This window comes from Leptodactylus fuscus, chromosome 2 (genome assembly GCF_031893055.1).
Source record: "Leptodactylus fuscus isolate aLepFus1 chromosome 2, aLepFus1.hap2, whole genome shotgun sequence".
Classification (NCBI taxonomy): Eukaryota; Metazoa; Chordata; class Amphibia; order Anura; family Leptodactylidae; genus Leptodactylus; species Leptodactylus fuscus.
Window position 1 is genome coordinate 214,072,203 of NC_134266.1, and position 22,082 is coordinate 214,094,284.

The window sequence follows — 22,082 nt, forward strand, 5'->3', positions numbered from 1 at the left end:
TATGACGTTTCGAAGCTTACTCTCGGCTTCTTCTTCAGAAATATCTAAGAACACTTTCAGCAGGCTGCATATTTATGTATAACTGGACACAGGGGTAGGATTTCAGGAGGGAGGGGGAAGAGGCTTATTACTATATACATATAAAAACAAATAATCAATTCCCAGTTCCCAGGTTCTTTATCTTTATGGCTGTCTTAGTTCAGTGATTTGTATATAATATATATATATATATATATATATATATATATATATATATATATATATATACAAATACGCACTGTATATATGTACATATATATATACAAATACGCACTGTATATATGTACATATATATATATACAATTACGCACTGTATATATGTACATATATATATATATACAAATACGCACTGTATATATGTACATATATATATACAAATACGCACTGTATATATGTACATATATATATATATACAAATACGCACTGTATATATGTACATATATATATATATACAATTACGCACTGTATATATGTACATATATATATATACAAATACGCACTGTATATATGTACATATATATATATATACAAATACGCACTGTATACATGTACACGTATACATGTACACATATACACACATAAAACCATATATACTGCATTATCCATAACGTAAAAAACACACCATATAACTCAGACACCACACACACAATGTATATATAATAGTACCATAATGACACAACCCAAATGTGAATGCCCCCAAGCCAAAGTTAATAGCCTATTCAACAAATGTCATCCAAGACATGTAAACCACGGCCACATGGTACCACCACTTCCATACATGAGACATCCCCAGATATTGACCTTACACTATAGACAATACAGTCTGCTGAGGAGTTATTACAGGAGGAGAAGTTTTGTGTGTGGCAGGAAGCAGGATTGTGAGGAAGAATTGCTGGTACCTCAGTGCAGGCTGCAGAGCAGGATATACAGCAGGGGGAGGACATGCGCCCTTTGCCTGCTCACTCCACAAGGCAGGAAACCTACAGGAAAGAGCTCGGTGCTGCTGCTGCTGCTGCAGCTGCCTCACTGCCCTATCTCGTCCATACTGTACGTACAGAGAGCCCAGACTGAGCACTCGGGAGCGGGAGGGAAGATGGCGACGCTGGGAAGCGAGTCTCAGCCCTTCTCCAGCCTCCCAGTCAGCGCCCTGCTCCAGTCTCCGTACCCGCAGCAGCAGCACCACAGCGCTGTCACTGGAGTCACCAACTTCAGCCTGAACCTGCCCGTCAACCGAGGGCTGGAGAGAGCCCTGGAGGAGGCTGCAAACTCTGGCATTCTGAACGTCAGTGCAAGGAAGCTGAAGGAATTCCCTCGGACCTCCGGGAACCATGATCTGTCCGACACAGTGCAGGCAGGTAAGGCGGAATCACAGGCAGGCAGGATTAACCCCTGCTGCGCCTCCAGAGGTGGAAAGTTGGTGCTCAGACTGAGGTATTAGTATTCTGCCTACAGCCTGGCGATGTGCTTCGCCTGCTGACCATTGTTCAACCTTATTCAGGGCATGGCTGCTATTCTAAGCACAGATTTGAGCACAGAGGGATGGACAAGCAAGGCAGAGAATGTGTTTTCTAGGGAGAATTGCCATTAAGTTCTCATGGCAATTCCTTCAAAGTGGTCTTTAAGAATCTCAGCGTCTATACAAAGACTATACTTGTAACTGGTGGGGAATACAAAGCTAGTGGCCAGAGGTCTGCACATCCCTCTTACTCCAGCCCCCAGGCTAGAAACAGCAAAATGACATGATAAACACCAAGGTCTATGGTAAGGAAACAGCAATGAATAGTTTCCTGGAATGGGACAGCTGCCATCCTTATCCCCTGAAATGTGGGAAACCATGGAGGCAATTTCCAATGATCCGTCACAATGGCTCTGCGATGGAAGACTTTGCACATCAGTCTGTAGAGTTGGAGGAGAGATTTAAGTCATGTGGATTCCCAGACAGAGTTTATAAGCAGGCCCAGAATCTAGCCAGGAGTACGGATAGGAGTCAACTGCTCATACCCAAACCTTAGACATCAGTTGGAGACGTGATAAGACTTATTGGCACATGATGGGGAAACACGGTGGCTCAGTGGTTAGCACTGCAGCCTTACAGTGCTGGAGTCATGGGTTCGAATCCGGTCAAGGACAACATCTGCAAGGAGTTTGTATGTTCTCCTCATGTTTGTGTGGCTTTCCTTCCCTACTCCAAAGCCCTATATGGGACTCACAATCTACATAAAAAAAAGACTTATTGGCACATTTGACATTAAACCTGTGGAAGTGTCCAATATTCTGAAGAAATATTGGTGTATTTTGTTAATGGATGAGGATGTAAATACGGATATTTCCAGTTACCCCTCTGTGTCCACATAACTAGCAGCTATTTTGAGCCTGAAATTAGACCTGGCACTTGGTTGCAGGGTACGATACCAGGAACCTACCGCTGTGGGTCATGTTCCACGTGTAATTACATTCTAGTAGGGAAAACATTTAGAAGAGTTACTCCTGGACGGGAATACAGAATACAGGACTTTGTAAACTGTAAGATCACAGGAGTACGGTAATTTATCTGGCTACCTGTTCTTTCCCCTTACATTATGTGAGTAGGACGGTGAGACAATTTCGCTGTCAGATCCGTGAACATATTTTAGATATCACACATGGACGAGTCACCCCCATCCCTAAACATGTTCATGATTGACATCAGGGTTGGTCTGGCTCCTTAAATTTTCAGGCAATTGAATGAGTTTGCCTCCTGTTTCTAGGGGGAGGCTGAGATAATTTGATCCTTAGAATAGTAGCCTGCTGGATATACTGGATGAAATGTCTTTCTCCCGGAGGCCTCAGTGATAGTCTAAACTTTACATGCTTCATATGAAAACATCTTTCAGGCTTATTCACCCGATACCCTACAATATATCACTCTGGGGTTTATTATTATTTTTTGGTTTCTTTACTTCACTTTATTCCTTAGTGGCCAGATAGATCTTTTTGGTCATATAATACGTGATGTGCTGTAGTGATGAGGGAAAAGAATCAAACTGTAGTTATTTCAGTAATATCTGACTATACCTATATGTATAGTGGATATTCCTCCATTCCAATAGTGATTTATATTATATATTATATTGTCTGCTATAGAATAGGGGGTATTCCTTTGTGTGATGACATTAGCATTTTTTTAGACTATCAATTATTATAGCTATCTATATATGGTATATAAATAGATACTATATCTCTATTTATATGCATGAATAACATACCCAGCTTTCCAAGATACGGATTGTATCTAATATGGTGCCCTTTGCACCACTATTATCTTGTATTACCTAGTTTCCTAGATGAATGCAGAGACGCGTAGGGTATTCTTGATAGGGCTTATGGTTAGCATAACTGCAGTATAATTGTAACCCTTATTAAGCTCTCCCTGAGGCTTGACGTGTAAAGCCCGAGGACTGGCCTGGACGCTCACAGCAGTGTGCTTTACAATGAGCTGACCTTATTATTGCCCTATATATCACAGACAAGTATTGGTTCATATGGAAAGTATTCTGAACCAAACTTGTTGTGCTGTTTGCTTATTATAGAGACACTCTTTTTCAGCTCCAGCCATGTCATAGGATGAGCATTGGTGGAAGCCCCCTTTAATAAGGCCAAATCATATTATTCACATGGGTTGACATCTGACAACATACCAGCCTGCTCTGTCTTTTTAGTATGGGCTATGGCATGTACGGATATTCAGATTTGGTACTACGCCCCCCAAGACGTACAACCTTCTGAAGGACATCACCTTGGTCTTTGCATTTTCTTTTCAGATTTATAGGGAATCTTTCATGAAAGTGTGCGGAGGACAGGTAATGTAGTAGGTGAGGTAGCTACCACAAAAGGGTCCATATATTCTTACTTCACGGTGCCAAACAAATGGAGTTTTGGCATTCATCAAATGGCTATTGTCTAGTGGTGACATGGATGCCATAGCTGGGTGGACCTGGCAGTGGAGGCCACTTTAGCACCTAAAAGGCAGAACTGCTGGAGCTGGGACTTGGCGTGAACATGTATTATAAGTTCACCCATTGACCATGTATTATAAGTTCACCCATTGACCATGTATTATAAGGTCACCCATTGACCATGTATTATAAGCTCACCAATTGACCATGTATGATAAGGTCACCCATTGACCATGTATGATAAGGTCAGCCATTGACCATGTATTACAAGGTCACCCATTGACCATGTATTATAAGGTCACCCACTGACCATGTATTATAAGCTCACCCATTGACCATGTATGATAAGGTCACCCATTGACTTTGTTGGATCTGCCAACAGCTTCTCCCATTGTCAGTGGGAACTGTATCACAAACCTTAGATTGTCCATGGTGCAGAGAAAGCCCCCACATAAGTTATTGGAGTATGGGAATACTTGATTTTGGCTAATGTACCCATTAGTTTTGTTGTTGATCACACAACAGAATATCGTTTATCTAATGATGTGTAAATTGGCAGATGTTACTTACAATATATTGGAGACATCCAGATATTGGGTTTAGGGTGATATATGGGATTATTGCTATGTATGAAGTAATTGACATACATTGGTTTTTGCTAGCATTATTTCCATGAATGTATGAAGTGCAGAGTTGATAAGCTTGGCAGATGCCGTGTATTAATAGTCACTATGTCAGTGTGCCCTGTGTCTAGTGACAAATCTCTGCAGTCTGCTTCACACTGTCTGCAGTATAATATACTAGACACTTCCAGATAATCTGTAGGAATATAGTATGGACAAGCATATACAGCATATAGGCATTGCTGTATGTCTGGGGCAATGGTATATATTTGTAACCCATTCTGTGCCAGGGCAGTCTGCACTGCAGAAGAGTGAATGGCACAGAATGCCAATGGCAGACTGCAGCTGGTGACCTGAAGTGTCTCTGTGAGAGTTTGCAATGACTGAATTTGGGTGTCCATTTATAATTATGGTTGTAAGAAAAAGGGTTTTCAATTGGCAAATGTAGCTTTTAATGGTGTCCACCACCACATGGCTTGCCTACATGTTCGCCTAGGTTTTTCTGGAGTAATTGCGCCAGGTCCTTCTTGATGCATTATTTACAAATGCAGACTGACAATGCATGTCTTTCCTGAACATGTCACTTGTGTCATTTGTTGAAATACACATTACACCACTTTTCTGGCTCATTTCACCTGGTATATGTTTCCCATGGTTGGATAAATTGCAGCACTTGCTGTATGCACACAGCACGCCGCTACTGTCATCAAACCTTGTCTATTAGTCATTAATAGTATGTGGACCACATGTCCGTGTTTGTTGGGGCCCCTGACTACATTCATCTGACAGTCAGTAGTGTGGAGGCCATTTTAGTGGAGCTAAAGTATGTTTGTGCAGGTGTTTCCTACTATAGTATTTCTGTGTTTACCGACCATCAATGGTACAGAAAATGAAAGTATTTTGCATGTACAAAAGGGGATTGTGGTAGTGGTCTGTATGAAAACTACACAACTGTTTCTTATTTCCATTTACTTTTGTTTTTGTATCTGTTTGGTATCAATTTTCATGCCATAAAGATACAGAAATATCTTCTATGGTCACGTTCTCTACAACCACGCACGCCCGGGGCACAATGGCAAACTGTAGCGGTTGACCTGAATTTACTCTGTGGGAGTTTGCAATGCCTGAAATTGGGGGACCATTAGTGACTATTGTTGCAATACTCTACTTTACCCCTCTACTAAGAGTAAACTTAGACTAGACCATTTTATAATGCACCAGTTTTATCACAGTGGCTGATACTGGATGATACAACTTACGTATCTTTAGATTATGTAGCCTGATGCTGCATGCATACCTGTATATTTTTGCTCAGTCTTGGACCATAAGAATGGAAAAACAGTCTGTCTAATGACAGATATGAACGGATCCCAAGGGACACGATTAACTATAATGGGTTTTGTTCGGTGTCCATTTTTGGTTTTCCCTTGAAATTGCTGGATGTAAATTTGCTGGATGGATACCTAGCACAGATGTGAACACCAACTATTAAGTGACTTAGTTCCCCCCAAAAATATGATGTGCCAGAATATGATGTGACCAACTCCCTTGTCGGTCAAGGTTCAGAAACTGTCTACAATAGTTAATAACCCTGGTGTAAGGAATGTATGCCAGTTTTTGCCACATTTTCATTAGTAAATTGGACTTAGTATGTCCAATGTGTCTCACCCCAATAATATACAATCAGCATGTTCAATGCATCCCATACTAAAGATGTATGAAGAGTATATTCCTTGTACATCATGAAAAAGTGTGTGACCAGCATGTTTAATAGAGAATTACTGTATAATATTAGTCACGTCTCCCTATGCAGAAACTTATTATTGGCCATTTCATTCCCCCCACTGGGTCACCCAAGATCCAGGTAAATGATAAGTGCAGATGCATTCAGTACATAGCTTTCAGTGTTACAACAATCACACCTGCACATCAATGCAACCAGCACATGTCTACATGATGGTAAAGAAGCTACAAGAACTGAACCAATGAAAAGCCCCATTACATGAGTGTGAGATCTGCTTGCAATGGGCATCCGATGGCAGAAATCGGTGTATAAACTGTCTATGAGGGTGCTGCACATGGCAGAAGGCACCGTACAGTGTGAGCACTTCCATGCGGTGTAGTTAGTGCTGAGGATAAGGTGGGCTGTTTCATTTATTTTTTACTTCTCTGGGCCATTTCTACTCTGCATTTGTATTCATTAAGACTTAATATAATATTCCTAGATTCCATTATCAATCGATATTTCCTGGGTCTCTCTGCTTTTAATGAACTCTGATCAATAATGCATTTAATTAATGACAAAAAGATGAAGCGTTTTGCTTTTTATCATAGATGCGGCTTTTATTTTAGTTGTGTTGTTTTACATCACCTCCTTATTGTGCTGCCTCTATTGCTATCGAGTAAAAAACAAGAGGGAGGCAGCAAGTAACATGTTCTTACCCAAACCATCAGTCCCTTTCCAGTGTAGCCTTGGAGGTATTTTTAGAGGACAAGGGAAATTTAGATGGTATCTTGCCTCTTTTTGGATTGGAGTTCAGCTGCTGAGTCTGTGAGTTATATTGCCCAGCTGGCACAGTCAAGCTCTTCCCATTCATTCTATTTTAGGGATTTTAACAACTTTGTTACATGAGATCTGGTCAAGTATGTAAGAGTGCTTATATGTGTGTTCATGTGAATAGAGCCAGGGTGGACTGTAAAAGTGTCCATAACATGGAATGATGGCTATTCTATTAAATTGAATTAGCACAATTTCTTGGCCACAAATAAGCTATTACGTTGCTTTGAATGAGGCATCACGTGAAGAGGTGAAGCCATCTGACTAATAAGTGTAATCACAAATCCCAGAATATTATGGTATACACCACCTATCTACTTCAAAAATTGACCCCTGGGGCCTGATAAATGAATCACTCCCTTATCAATACGCAATCATTTGGCAGTGTTTATTGGTCATTGTGTAGTGCTTATACATATGGTAGGTTGGTAAAATAGGAAAATTAAACCAGATTACCATGTATAATGTAAAACTCTTGATCCAAGTGGAAGTGTCTTCATTAGACTATGGCTAGACCAAATATTGTGCCATTTTGGAGCCAGTCAGACCAGCAGGAGTTAATAGACATTATTTAGCGTCCAGGCAAGGTAAAAATAAACCCAAATAAGGGAATGTTCCCACTTGACAAATTGATCTGAATGAAACTTGCAGAAATATGTGCACAGCCTGTAAATGAAACCTTTTTCAGTATAACTCTAGTCATAAAAAAAATCTGCAAAAAATCCGCCTTATGTTATGTGAACAACTTGTTAGGCACTAACACATTTCTCGGTGTATTGTATGCCCACAGTAGCTCAGGGATCAGTCCTGTCTGGCATTAGACAGCAGTAGCAGTATGTGTCCTGTGTCTGTGTTTGTCTGCGCAGTCTGGTAATACATCATATCAGTTCTGTTAATAGCTCTGTGGCTTAGCAAGAACTTTTATGAATGATGCATGTCTTCCTTAAAGGGGCTCTCCAGCTGATTTAAGAAACAGACTCCGAATGATAAATTGAGTCATATTCTACTAACCACTGCCCAATCTGCTTCCTTACACATCCCCTCCTAGTCTCTACTTACTAGTTCCTCTCTTTACTCAGGAAGTGACTGGCCACAGTGGCAACCTACCTCAACCACTGCAGCATCTCTTATTGGCTAAGGGGCGGTCACTCTTGTGCCCGGTGTCGACCATGTGCTAACTGACTGCCGTTAATGTATGGTACAAACAGCGCACGAGGGACACACAGATCTCATCCATGTGACGCCTGTGTACCAGCCGTGTTTCTGCGGCCCCTTTCATTCAATGAAAATTGGACAGGAATAGGACCTGTTCCAAATTTTGTGGCCCAAACTGTCGACCAACGCACATGATGATTTCATCCATGACCCTCTTTTCATCTTTTAACATTACGTTAACACTAGTGTTCCGGTTTCTGTTCATTGGGTCCACAAGGAAAAAAACAGTTCCCCACGGAAACCTGCGGCCCCCATGGACTGTAATGATTTCCTTCGATTTTATACTGAATTGGCAGAGAGAAAAGTCAGCTTATTTTAAGTGGAATGTGGACGGAGTCCCCGAACGCTAGTGTGAGCCTTGCGTAAGTCTACATTTATTGGTTTTGTTAGGTGACAGGTTATTGATGACTCCTTTCATTCACCAGTCCAATAAAGTACGGTAACCTTCTCAGGATAACTACACATCTACCTTATCACTGTTTAGTCCGGATCAAGTTTAGAAATAAATAGATATACTTGATGTATATATCAAAATATTCCTGTCACTCACACCCTTCGCCTAGACGCCTGTGCTGACAGAAATGGATGTTATGGTTCTGAAGCTGTTTTACGTTCTGATAAATAATCCAGAGGATGTTTTTGTGTGTTCTGCTCATAAATCACCACATAGTTGTTGAGCTGTGAAATTCCAGCAGGCCTTGATTTCCTTCCAAGACCCGAGCTGAGCATCCTTTTATAACAGAGATGTGGGTGGATTCTGATTCCTTCACACTGTATGAAAGAGACTCCATGCATGTAAGGAAACGCTGAGGATTGTTTTTGAACTGCAGCTGGAAAACTCCCTGAATTAAACAGGAAAATCTCCTGTGGAGTTCTATCAGTTCTCTCCAGTTCCATATTTGTTTTGGTACCGTGTTAGCCAGTGGTTATAAAATATAAAAAACAAAAAAAACTTTGCAAGTCTTCAGTAGGTGATACCTTTTTTAATGGCTAACTCATAATGATGACAGAATATGACGTTTCGAAGCTTTCCTCTGAGCTTCTTCTTCAGATATAACTAAAAAACACTCTGTAGAGGCTGCATATTTATAACTGGACACAGGGCTAGAATTACAGGAGGGAGGGGGGAAGAGGGGGGAGTTTTTTTTGTTTTTTATATTTCAGTTCCATATTGAAAGGGAACTATATTTACACTGACAGAAAAAAAGTCACGTGGCGACTTATAACATTCTGATAGTAAAAAACAAATTCATTGGCCTATATATATATATATATATATATATATATATATATATATATATATGTAAGCATTTATCCTTATCTTTGTATCATGTGCATTGTAAGGGGGTGTTCACAGAATTTTTTGCAGACCAAAAAAAATCTGCTTCAGGAATTAAGAAACATTTATTGATGCCTTTTTTCACATAAGGCTGTATTCACACAGAGTAACGGCAGGCGGTTTTTGTGTGCTTTTTGCATATAGCGCCGCGTTAACGCCACGCTATTTTGCAGTGGCGTGGCCCGGCGTTAACGCGGCGCTATGTGCAAAAAACACACAAAAAACGCCCGCCGTTACTCTGTGTGAATACAGCCTAAGGCTCCATTCACACAGAGTAACGCCAGGCGTCATTTGTGTGTAATTTGTGTGTCTTTTACGGCCGTCATAAAACGTTTACATAGAGTTCTATAGGAAAAGACATCCGTCATTTACGGCCGTCATTGTAATGACGGCCGTAAATGACGGCCGTAAATGACCGACGTCTTTTCCTATAGAACTCTATGTAAACGTTTTATGACGGCTGTAAAAGACACACAAATTACACACAAATGACGCCTGGCGTTACTCTGTGTGAATGGAGCCTTATGCAGTTTTTGATTCATTTTTATACATTTTTATGACATGGTTTTATTTGCTTCAGCACACTTTATGGAACTAGAAAATTCTCTTAAAAAGAAATGCATCTAAAACTGTGCAGAAAAAAAAAAGTTGCATTTTCTCCTCCTATTGATTTCAATGGGTTTTTCAAGGCAGAATCCACCAGAAGATAGGCCATGCTGCTTGTTTTTTTGTGTCTGACAAAAAAATAACAGAATAACAAAAATAATTTTTCCAATGTCCTGGGCGATCTCACAAGGCTTTGTTTAAAAGTTGCCATATTGTGACTGTGGCAGCCATTGAGGGGCCTCAATGGTCCCGTGCCATTATACTGGCATCATCGCTATGGTCTGATTCTAGTGGTATGACACATCGCTGCTGATAGCTAGTATATGCAACAAAATGTCTTATGTAAATATTACTTTTTTTGTTATTTTATTATATGTCATTTACTTTTGTTATTAGTGTTTTGGCCTCATACCAGTGAAAAACATCCCACAACTACTTTTTAATACCCATTGGAGTAGATTTGGAGGTTTGTGATGTTCGGGAGATTATGTCAGATATATAATCTGGTAATCTGTTTGATAATACAATATATGTTTTATGATACTCAGTACAGGCAGAAAATAGATCTCTGGGCTCTATTACCTTATGTTGGTGTTTATTGTATGGTTTTGTCTGATTTCTTCATTGCCTTGTGAATCCCTGGAGCTAGGTAAGTGCACCCATTTGCTCCTGGTGCCTATTAAAGAAAATCAAACTGGCTCCTTGAACGGTCTTTCTGACTCCTGAAGACTGCACTTTCTTGTCTAGTCTAGACAGATGACAGCAGATGTTCATCTTGATCTATACTTATCAATAGACTTCATAGTACAGTATGTACTGTAACAAGTTGTTTAGGATAGCTTTTTGTTTTTTTCTACAGTATGCGTCAGATAAATTCCTCTTCATTTTCCTCTACAGGACTGCAGCGGCTGAACGTTGATACAATACATTGGCATGCCGTTGCACCTTTCATCTGGGGATTATTGGCAGAGACTCCTGAGCTGTGGAATCCACAGATGAATTGTGCGGGGATTCTGCCTCAAAATCAGCTCCAAAATCCACCTGTAATCTGCCTACCATTCATTTCTATAGGAGGCATAATGTTATGTTCGCACCCATTTCGAACTTTGGCGCCATCCTCTGGCCGCATTATCACTTATCCAGAAAAGTGACTGTCACCCCTGTTGCCCTCTACTGCCTAGGGTAGTTGAGGCAAGTAGGCAGGGACAGGGCCTGGGTCAAGTTTAGGACTCACTGTCTCAGTCATTTTCTTCCTTCCTGATTTCAGCAACAGTCACTGGGGAATTGCTCAACAGACAATTCCATGACATAAGCAGATTTTTTTTTTCTGCTAGCTGATTTTTGGAGCAGATTTTCAGAATCAGCATTAAAATCAGCTTCTAAAATTTTCTCCAAATTCCTATACAGAAATTGTCTGCGTGACAAATTCATTGTCAAATTCCTCCTAATATTATGTGTGTGTGTGTATGTGTATATATCTGTCTATCTATATATCTTTCTGTCTGTCTATCTTGTAATTTGTATTACGCATAGTTTTGACATGACGTTTTTTATGAAATAGGTTTTTATGAGGCTCTTATCATATAAATCAGTTCTGTTTCATATAGATTTTAACAAGTCTCCAGGAACATTATCTAGATCTCTTACTGGTGATATTCATCAGCTCTGACATGTAACACTTATTGTGAAGTCATTCATCTATTCTCACCCATTTATTATATCAAAGTAAAGTGTGTGGCCAATGGCTTGGTCTGCTACATGAAGCAGCTGTACTGCCTGGAATACTTGGCATCTATAAAGGTGGTCACATATTTCATTGCTTTTGCACAGGGAGAATGATTATATAGTGAATAAAAGGTTTTGGGTGTATTACATTAATCCTACAATTGCAGGCCTGGTAATTGTCTTGCAGCTTTCTGAAACATTGTACATGACAGTAAAAAATTAATGTGTGATGGCTGTTTTTCCAACAGTCGTCATATGTCTATTTTCAGGACAATGGAAGTCAATGGATTTATTCAGGTGTCCATTTTTTGGATATAAATAACATTCATTAAAAAAATAAGACCTACCGTATTCTATTTTTGGTCAGACCTTCCCAATGCAAGTTTATGAGTCCGTTTTTAATGTCTGACAGATTTTCATGACAGTCACGGCTGTTTAAAACGGATCAGTGGGTTGGTTAAAAAGAAAAAGAAAAAACAAAACAGACAAAAAAAAAGACCAATGACGTTTCTCCATTTTTTTTTTAAATTAAGAAAAAAAAAAAAAAAAAAGCATAACACAGATGGAAACCTGACATTGCAGAAGACAGGGAATAGGTCGGGGAAGGTGAAAAAAAAAATCATACTCACCTGTGCCTGGCACTCCTTCATGGCTGCCGTCGTGTGCCATAACTTTTTGAGCATGCTTTTTTAAAATGTAGTTTAAAGGGTTTTCTGGCATGCTCCTGGCATCTTCTGCATTTGCTTACATGGACATCTTCCTGTTCTGATGCCTTGAGCCACTCAGAGCTGACTCACACCACCTCCCTTTCTCTGTCCCCCTCCCTTTCTTACTCCCTCCCCCTCCCTTTCTCACTCACTCCCATTCCCTTTCTCACTCACACCCCCTCCCTTTTTCTCTAGCTAGCCTACCCACTACTAGCCCTTCTTAAAGGGGTTGTCCCATAACAAGGATCCTATCTATACTGATAGTTTATGTGGATATAAGACTTTTCCTAAATACATTGCTTTATCAAAACTGCTTTGTTTGGCCGCTATCTTAATTTATCCACTTCATTGTTGACACTGGCCCTTGGGATTATCTGCTCATTTGTCAAGTGATGTAGCTGCCTGCTCTCAAGGGTAGAGGGAGGGGCTGACAAGCAACGGAGCTCCTCATATAGGGGAGGGGGAAGGTGAGAGCTTCGGGATTACTGTGCTGTCTATCTTCAGCTTTTCCACTTATCAGGTTTAATTGAATTTGGCTGATAAGGGCTGAGATAAGGAGACCTTTACCTCTGTATGTAATGCAAGCTGACTCAGATCCAGCTCTGCTACATCAGTTTCCACATCAGTGTCATACTGTGGATCATAGCAGATAGCAGAGCAAGTGAAACCCCGTCCACCAATGTGTAAGAAATCCAGGAAGTGAAGAGAGTACAGAGCCTTCAGGCTGCAGAACAAGAGTTATGGGAATACCCCTTTAACTAACTCAACTTCCCCCCATCATACTTCCCTGTCTTCCGGTCTGGCCCTTACGGGCACGGGCTATTGCTTCTACTGGACAGCCTGCACCTCCTCTTCTTGTTATGTGCCAGCCGCCCAAGCCTGTGCAATAGAGTGCCAGCATGTGCTGTACCAACTCAAAAACTGCCCCTAAAATGTGTAAAGATATTCCTGTAGTCTTAATGCAGACATCTATGCAACAAAACATTTGGGGATAAAATTGCAAAGAACACTACAAAAATGCCTTTAAACGCCATATGTCAATTTGGCCGTAAGCAGTTATCTGTATTAAAAAGATGGATCAAATGATGTTACCATAGTATGGCAGAAGATAAAAAGAACTACATAGGTGGCGGTGCATACATGTGTTTCTTGAAAGGATTATTTGTATAACTAAGAGGTTATTTTTTTTGTGTGTTTTACAGTGTATTCAGCCTCCTTCCATTTTGCTTTGTTATGACTAGACACGTTGTGATCATTTTATTGGGTGCGCATTGTGTATAGACAAACGCGGTTGCACATTGTGTCCAGTGTAAACATGTCATTAGACATAGGTGGGGCGGATTTACTGCGATGCTTCGCTCATCCTTGGGATGTAAGCATAGTTTCCTGTGATGAGTTATGAAATCCTCAGACATTCACAGTCGTGTATTACTGGCTATAGATGTATGTACGCAATGTACAGTACCCGGAGTGTGATAAAATGAGCCAAATGTAATAAAACGTATGTACTTTGCAAATCATTACGTGTTGGAAGGGGGATTATTATGTTTTCTAACACATAATGTATGTTTTCACCTTTTACTAAAACTCTGCAGTCTTAGGGCTAGTTCACACAGGGGCAAAGACCGCTAGCTTTTTTTTCTGCTCACAGTTTTTCGTCGCTAGCAGAAAAAAGAAGCGACATGACCTTTCTTCAGGCGTTTTCCACCTGAAGAAAGCAATAGAAGTGAATGGGAGGTGAAAACTGCACTTTATGTTTTTTTTTGCAAAAAAAACTCTGTTTTTTTTGCAGCCCATTCACTTTACAGGAGGGGAAAACCGCCTGGCGTTTTTTGAAGCGGTTTTTTTTTTAAAAAAAAGCTCCAAAACGCGCGGCAAGGTCCAAAAAACGCTTCCTAATTAGGAAGCATTTTTTTTCAGGACCAAAATAAGCCACACGTAATTTACGTGTGAACTAGCCCTTACAGTCTGGAATCACATGTGTGGGTTTGGTGAAGGTTTTATGCTGTTCTTGAAAGTAAGAATATCACTGATTATAGGAGCTGGAAATCTTTGGGATTTAGTCCAATTGCCATGTTTGGAGTTGGAAAGGATTTTTTCCTCTTTCTCCTCTCATAGAGCAATTGGTGTCAGCCTCATGGGGTTTTATTGCCTTCCCCTGGTTCGGATTACCGGTTTATAGTTTGGACTTGTGTCTTTATTCATCATTATTTACTATGGAGCAAAAACCAGGATATGACAAGGCTCCTTGCAGATAGCCGTGAACTGGCTGTTAGCTGTGATTCAACGGCACAACCGGAGCGCACAGGCGACACACAGATGTTACCTACTATATGTGTCGCACTTGCAACGACCGTGTTATTGTGGCTCCATTTTTGCAATGAATAAGGGCCACAGAAGCACGGCTGCAAAACCAGACAGGAATAAGACCTGTCCGGAGTTTTGTGGCCCGGACTGTCAGTGGGGACACTGAGCCATGTGAAACAAGGTCTGATAGAAATTAATGGGTCAGTGTGCTATCTGGGAAAAACACGAATAGCACACTGAACTCGCCCATGACCATCTGCATGGGGCTTAAAGGAGAGGGAAATATAAATATAAGATTTACTGATTGAATAAAAAGCGGTATGTGCGTTCCCAGCTGTAAAGCATCTTTTCATAGAACGTTCCTCTGCTTTTTGGGAAATTTTTGAATCGTTTGACAATGTGGCATTATTATTCCTCCTGTATATATGGTGTGTACGTTCACAGCCTGGCACTGCCACTGGACAGTATATAGGGACATGCTTTTTTAACAAGGAAAATGATAACAACCAGTCAGTAGTTTAGGCTTTATGGAAATCCGTGTGTGCTTTGTCAGTTTGCTAACTCTGTTTTTATTGGCTAGCACAATGACCCATTATAATCTATGGCCCATATACACAAACCCATATATTATCAGAGGTCCTTGGAGGGACCATGTGCCCAGGGGCAAAACTCAGGACAGGTCTTATTCCTGTCCGTTTTGCGGCGCAGGCTCACACATGAAATAAATGGGTCCGTGGAGGGCGCAGATGTCACACAGATATCATCCATGTGTCTTCCATACCATATGCCTATAGACTTGATAAGAATCTAGCCTTATATCTATTCAAACACCTCTAAGAGAAATAACACTATATAGAAAACAAATGCTGGATTAGAGTTTTATGGGGTATGCAATTATTTCCTTAAGAAAAAATGCCAAGGGTCCTCTTGAAGGCAGTTGGGTCACACAGTTGTATTGTATCCACTAGCTTCTTCTTTCACCTAGCTCATCCCATAATGACCCAGTGCCAGAAGGGTAGAGCAGTCTTCCATGACCCTGTGCGAGTTATGCCAGTTGTGCAAGTGCGAGTTCTGTCTCCTTCATTATTGTGTTAGACATTGTCTGTACTGTAGACGTGGCTTGAAACAAACCGTTCGCTTGCTGAAATCTTAAAATACTTCTTTTTTCTCTCTCCTAAATCTTACTGCTGACATTTTTTACATGTAAATTTTGTTTTTCCGGTTCTTTATTTTTCTTGGCTAGGTCTGCTCAAATTTAATAAAATTTAACTATAGAAATGAAAGAGAGTTGGACAGAGCCGGAGACTCCTGAGCCAGCGGGAAGATTGCATGTTTTCCGTATTAATTCCTCTTGGTACCTTTCCTCCCTTTATTTTAATACAAGCTGTCTAATTTAGGCAGATTGTCGCTGGCAGATGCCACAAGCAGAGAGATAGCTCGTCTACCCAACACTTTATATTGTATATTTAGACACATCTGGAGTTGGAGGACAACCTGTGGCATTAGGGAAAGGGAAAGTATAATGCTATAACTAGAGCTCTCTGTACATAGTACTGTCAAAATGTCCATCACTTTCTAATACTGTATGTAAATTATATTATTGGATATTACCTAATTTTTTTTAGACATTTTTTTGGCTCTAGTATACGCCAGACTGCCTAGTGGAATATTAGCTTGATATCTTGGCAATGTAGATGAATAAAATGAGTCAGCCCCATTTTTCACAGCAAAAAGGCAGAAGACAAAAACAAATGTTAGATAGATCAAAGCACACTTGTTTCAAATGACAGTTTTGGATCTTGAAGAGGACCCGTCACCACCTCCACTCCTCTCCAGCTCTTTGAATCCTTCATTAGACTCCTCTCTATTGATTCTGGTACAGTTTGATTTTTTTTCTTCTAGCCCCCGCCATCCATGTGCAATCGGTGCTGTTATTTTCAGCATCCAGAATGCCATTTAAGCTCTCCACTGTCAGGTGGGCTGTCACAATCTGTCTGTTCCATCCCAGGACTGCCCACCTGACAGTTGAGAGCCGAACTAGCATGTAGGGTTCTGAAAATAATTGCACCAATTGCTCTGGAATGGCGGGGACTATAGAAAAAACTGTGTCGGAATCAGTAGAGAGAAGCCTAATGAAAAATGGAGATGAAGGAGATGGAGAAAGCTCCTCGGGGATTGTTACAGTTTCTACTTTGTATAACAAAAGTTAGACAATTTTCCAATATACTGTCATTGTCAACTCCTCACAGTTACCAAGAACTTCCAACCATTTATTAGGAAGGTTCCTTGTTTCCCTCCAGTAGATAAAGATGTGTCCTGGTTATGTGATGATCACACTGGATGAGGGCTCATTTCAGGGCACAATTCTGGTAACGGTACTGTGAGGCTGGGTTCCCACACATTGGTCTTGTGATGATTTTTCATGGAGGAAGTTCTACAGGTTTGTTTGAACTCCACTGCAGCAAAAAACTCTTGAAATAGGGGCAACACGGTGGCTCAGTGGTTAGCACTGCAGCCTTGCAGCGCTGGAGTCCCGGGTTTGAATCCCGCCAGGAACAACATCTGCAAGTAATTTGTATGTTCTCCCTGTGTTTGTGTGGCTTTCCTTCCATTCTACAAAGACCTACAGATCGGAAAAAAAAGTACATTGTGATCCCTATATGGGGCTCACAATCTACATTATTAAAAAAAAACCTCCTGAAATAGAGTGCTTTTTATTCCTTTGGTAATTGCTGTGGGTATCCTGGAGACTTCACCGTTTGCATTGCAAGAAGCATTGTCTTCTATGGTGGAACTCATCTGGACGTCGGATGCGGAAAGTGTTAAGGTGAGGGAGGATAATTAGATTGTTGCTCACTGTGGATCTATTGCTGTAATCATATAATTCGTTACCTCAAATAATCTTTCTTGTAAGACAACGCATAGAAGGAATGGTGTAAGATACTATGAGCAGAGCACTACAGCTGCTCATTGCATTCAGAGTCTGCTGGCGTCCCTTGAGACCGCTTTATTGAAGGGAAGAATTGTGACTTTGAGAAGTCGGCTCAGCTAACTCGATAATTAGTTTAGGATTGCTGGGTCAGCACTAGCACTGTTTTATAATTCTCCCAAAGTCTGCATATGAAGCTGTTTCCATCAGGACCAAGTAGCAAAACAACTGCAGGAGTAACAAGCCAATATCAAAGATGGTTGATGGATATTAATATACATGTATATTGTGTGTCATAAAACGTGCTCTGCAGAAGTCACAGATACATTTCTGCAACAGATCAAGTGTGAAGATGTCTGTACAGATGCTACAGACAAGCCGTATACTGTAGTAGGATATCATGTTATGAGAATAGTAGATTACTAATTTCCAATCTAACTAATAATGATAGCATATATAGAATATTATAGATTTGTGGAGCTAGCTAGACCAGTGCGGGAACCAATGGACATTTCTATAGGGTAAAACTTTCAAAGGTATTTTCCTGCCAAGTGAAACAGGATATGCCATCAATATTAGATGATGGGGGGGCTGACTCTTCTCACCCCAACAGAATAACTTTAAGGGGGCATTCACACTACGTAACGCCAGCGTGTATCACAGCCGTACACGCCGGCATTACAGCAGGGCTGCCGAACACTTCCCATTCATTTCTATGGGAGCCGGCATGCGAGCGCTCCCCATAGAAATGAATAGGCTGCTTCTTTCACTGCGAGCAGTCCCATTGAAGTGAATGGGAAGTGCCAGCGTGTACGGCAAGCTCTGCTCATGCCGAGTCGTACACCCCGGCACTTCCCATTCACTTCAATGGGAGTGCTCGCAGTGAAAGAAGCAGCCCATTCATTTCTATGGGGAGCGCTCGTATGCCGGCTCCCATAGAAATGAATGGAGCTGCTTTATACGCCGCTTATTCTGAACGTGTTTTACGTTCAGAATAAGCTGGTGTTTACATAGTGTGAATGAGCCCTAAAAGGTGCCGCAGCATTCATGTAGCGACCTCTGCAGTGGTCACACTTGCAAAATGCTGTTACAACCCATATTTTTCCCATTAAAGTGACAGACTGTGACAATATTTTGTAAGTATGAAAATAGACCACCATTTTTTTCTGGCTGGAAAACTCCTTGAGGTTGAGGCCCCACATTGTGGAAATGTAGATTTTTTTGTTGCAGATTTTGCTGCAGTTTTTTCAGCCAAAGCCAGGAATGGCTACAAAAGGAATGGAAAATACTGTATAAAGGAAGTTCACATACTTCTACCTTCTGCTCAATCCACTCCTGGCTTTGGCTTAAAAAAACCACAGCAAAATCTGCAACAAAAAATTGTGTTTCTGCAACTTGGGGCCTTAGCCTAAGGGTAAGTTCACACGGGGTATTTGGACCGGAGGCCGCCTCAGGTTCCGATCCAAAATACGGGTAGCACTCCGCAATGAATTGGCCTAGTCCGGAGGAGGAAGTGCACAAGATACTTTGCGCTGTAACTTTTAAACGCAGAGTGTAGATGAGATTCATTCACCATACAGGTACTGACTATCGCAGCAGATTAGCCACGCACCTGATATTGAGATTCACATTTTTCCTCATTTCTGCTATCCTTCCTCAGGATGTCACTTTTTTGTGTTCTTTCATCTTTTCAAATTTGCCTTGTCTAAAATGATTCTTTAAGTTGCCCCAAGTTTCCGACAGTTGAGCTAATAGACTGAATTGTCTGAAGTATCATTACTACTTAACTTCATCTTCAGAATTTATTTGAAGATTAAAATAGTTCTGGAAAGTTTTATCAGCGTACAGCTGACTCGCTTAGAAGAAAATGCAGGGCATGACATTTTTTGGAAAGATGCCCAGTTGAGTCAGGATGGTTTACAGAAGGCATTTTTCTGATGTCTCAGTGTTTATACACCCTTGACTCTGAAATCATGCACAGATATTAAAGTCCTGTGGATAGAACATCTTGCCTTTTGTTTGCGCACTTTGTCCTGTGTTTTGTTTGGTGTATTAGAATTGTCTTTTGGGCTCTGTTCACATTGCGTTAATGGTTGCTTAATGTTTGGGATGTATTTGTTAAATCGATGCCTGTGTAGGATGTCATATAGTGGCGTATGTTAAATGTATACTTTTTTTTACTGCATACTGTTTAATGGAATAGAAAAATCTGTTTTACTATTACATTCTCTATTTTAGCAGTATATCGACCAAGTGCAAGCCAAAAAGACACTTACCTTAAATTAAAAGTATTTTACTAAAGGATCCAAAGCGGACGTCCTTTCTTTATGGATTTTGGAGAAATAATGTGCACGTACAATATTTACAATATTTCTCTGGAAGAGTTTTTTCCACCGCATGGACAAAAATCTGCCCAGAATGCAGAATGTTGGCCGATTTGCTTAGGACTTAGGTGCAGGATCTATGCCTATATTCTCAGCAAATCTGTGACGTGAGCTTAGTCTTATAAGCTTTACTTACTAGCTCTCATATTGCAAGAATTAAAGGGGTGTTCCTGTATTACACATTTATTTCCCCCTACGCCCAACAGCAGCACAACTGGGGTATTCCTGCCCCTATGAGCTGTTAGGACAGGTGGAATTTTTAATTACCTAACAGCTTTTGACCTCTATAAGAGGCCGGAAGACCTGCTCCTCCCTTGTGTTTTTTTCTGTCCTGTGGGACAGGACAGGTGGTCAGGGGGGGAACAGATGTTCTGACCTCCTATAGGGGTCCACTACTCTCCCCCACCGGTACCTGACAGCAGAAGATCTTCTTTCTGGACATCCTCTTTTTTCAGCAGAGGTCCCCTTCTCCCGGCGGGGACCCTGCCGGCTCGTGCACGCTCCTGTCCGGCTGGCGCGCCGGGTCGGGGCTTTCCCCTAGGAACGCTAGACCTAGGAACCTTTCTCAGGTTCCTCCGGTCCGCCGTCTAATAGGGTCCGCCGCACATGCGCAGTGCGCGGGTCTCGCGGCGGACGGGAAGAGAACAACCCCTAGACACGAGCATTGCACGGTAGTTCGGGAGGGGGGTCCCCCGGTCCTGGGGACCATACCTGGTCAGATCCCCCTCCCCCTGTCTTCTCCCCTCCCCTTTTTTTTCATGAGATTCTGGCTCCGTTGTAGCCCCTACCCTTTGGGCGGGGCTCCGGGCAAAACCCCGCCCCCTGGCCTATTTAAGTCCCCTTAGAGCTTCAGTTAGTGCTTGTCGCTCCGGTTGCAAGCACATCAGTTGGTGAAGCTCCCTGGTCAATTTCTGTGCTGGAGAACTGTCTTCATTGACTAAGGTTTGGTGGACATGGCCGGGGGGGGGGGAGGGAGGTTGGAGAGTTGCATCTCTGAGTGCAGTAAGTAGTTAGTGTATCCTTTTTCTTCCTCCTCAGAATGTCTTCTTCTTCCTCCACTGTTCCGCCTAGAAGGAAGGCTACTTCCAAAAGGAAGCATCTGGCGTGCGCTTCTTGTAGAGTGCCACTGCCTGATGACTCCCAATATCGCTTCTGTCAGGGGTGCAGGGCCCCCTCTGTTGAAACAACTCCCATGCGAGAGATGGTGTCCTGGGTGAAGGGGTACGTCCAGGACTCCATGAAAAGAATGGAAACCGTCTCCCTGGCCAAGAGGCCACGGCTGGATTGCGAATTGTCCCTGCTGCCTCTGGAAAAGCTGCGCCTCAGGGATGTGGAGTCGTCTTCTAGTACGGAGGAGGAGAAGGAGATTTTTCCCCTGGACAAAATGTCCAGAGTATTCAAGACCCTAAGAATCAGAGACCGGGAAGGCGGGGAAGGCTCTAGCCGTAGGTCTCGTACCTTCAGGCCCTCTTCGGAGATGCTCCGCCTGATGGAGGGCGAATGGAGGCACCCGGAGAGATCCTTTGCGCCATCCACACGCTTCAAGGCACTTTTTCCCGTCTCTGAGAGTCAACTAAAGGCGTGGGGTCCCCCGCCAAAGGTGGACGTCGCCGTGGCCAAGTTATCAAGGCGCTCCATCCTTCCATCAGAGGACGGTTCGGGCCTCAGGGACCCCATGGATCGCCGAGTCGAAGGATCTTTGAGGCGTGTATATTC

The 22,082-nt window shown here is 41.8% G+C and overlaps 1 protein-coding gene across 2 annotated transcripts in view; it reads left to right on the forward strand.

Annotated features, from left to right (window-relative positions):
- Positions 1-925: 925 nt before the first annotated feature.
- Positions 926-22,082, forward strand: part of LRCH1 (leucine rich repeats and calponin homology domain containing 1) — a 147,827-nt gene continuing 126,670 nt past the window's right edge. The window contains exon 1 of one of the 2 annotated variants that reach the window (XM_075265495.1): positions 926-1,394. In XM_075265495.1, coding sequence (XP_075121596.1) covers positions 1,133-1,394 — 262 coding nt within the window. In that variant the 5' untranslated portion in view covers positions 926-1,132. The remainder of the gene's footprint in view (positions 1,395-22,082) is intronic. The other variant, XM_075265493.1, reaches the window with a different exon arrangement.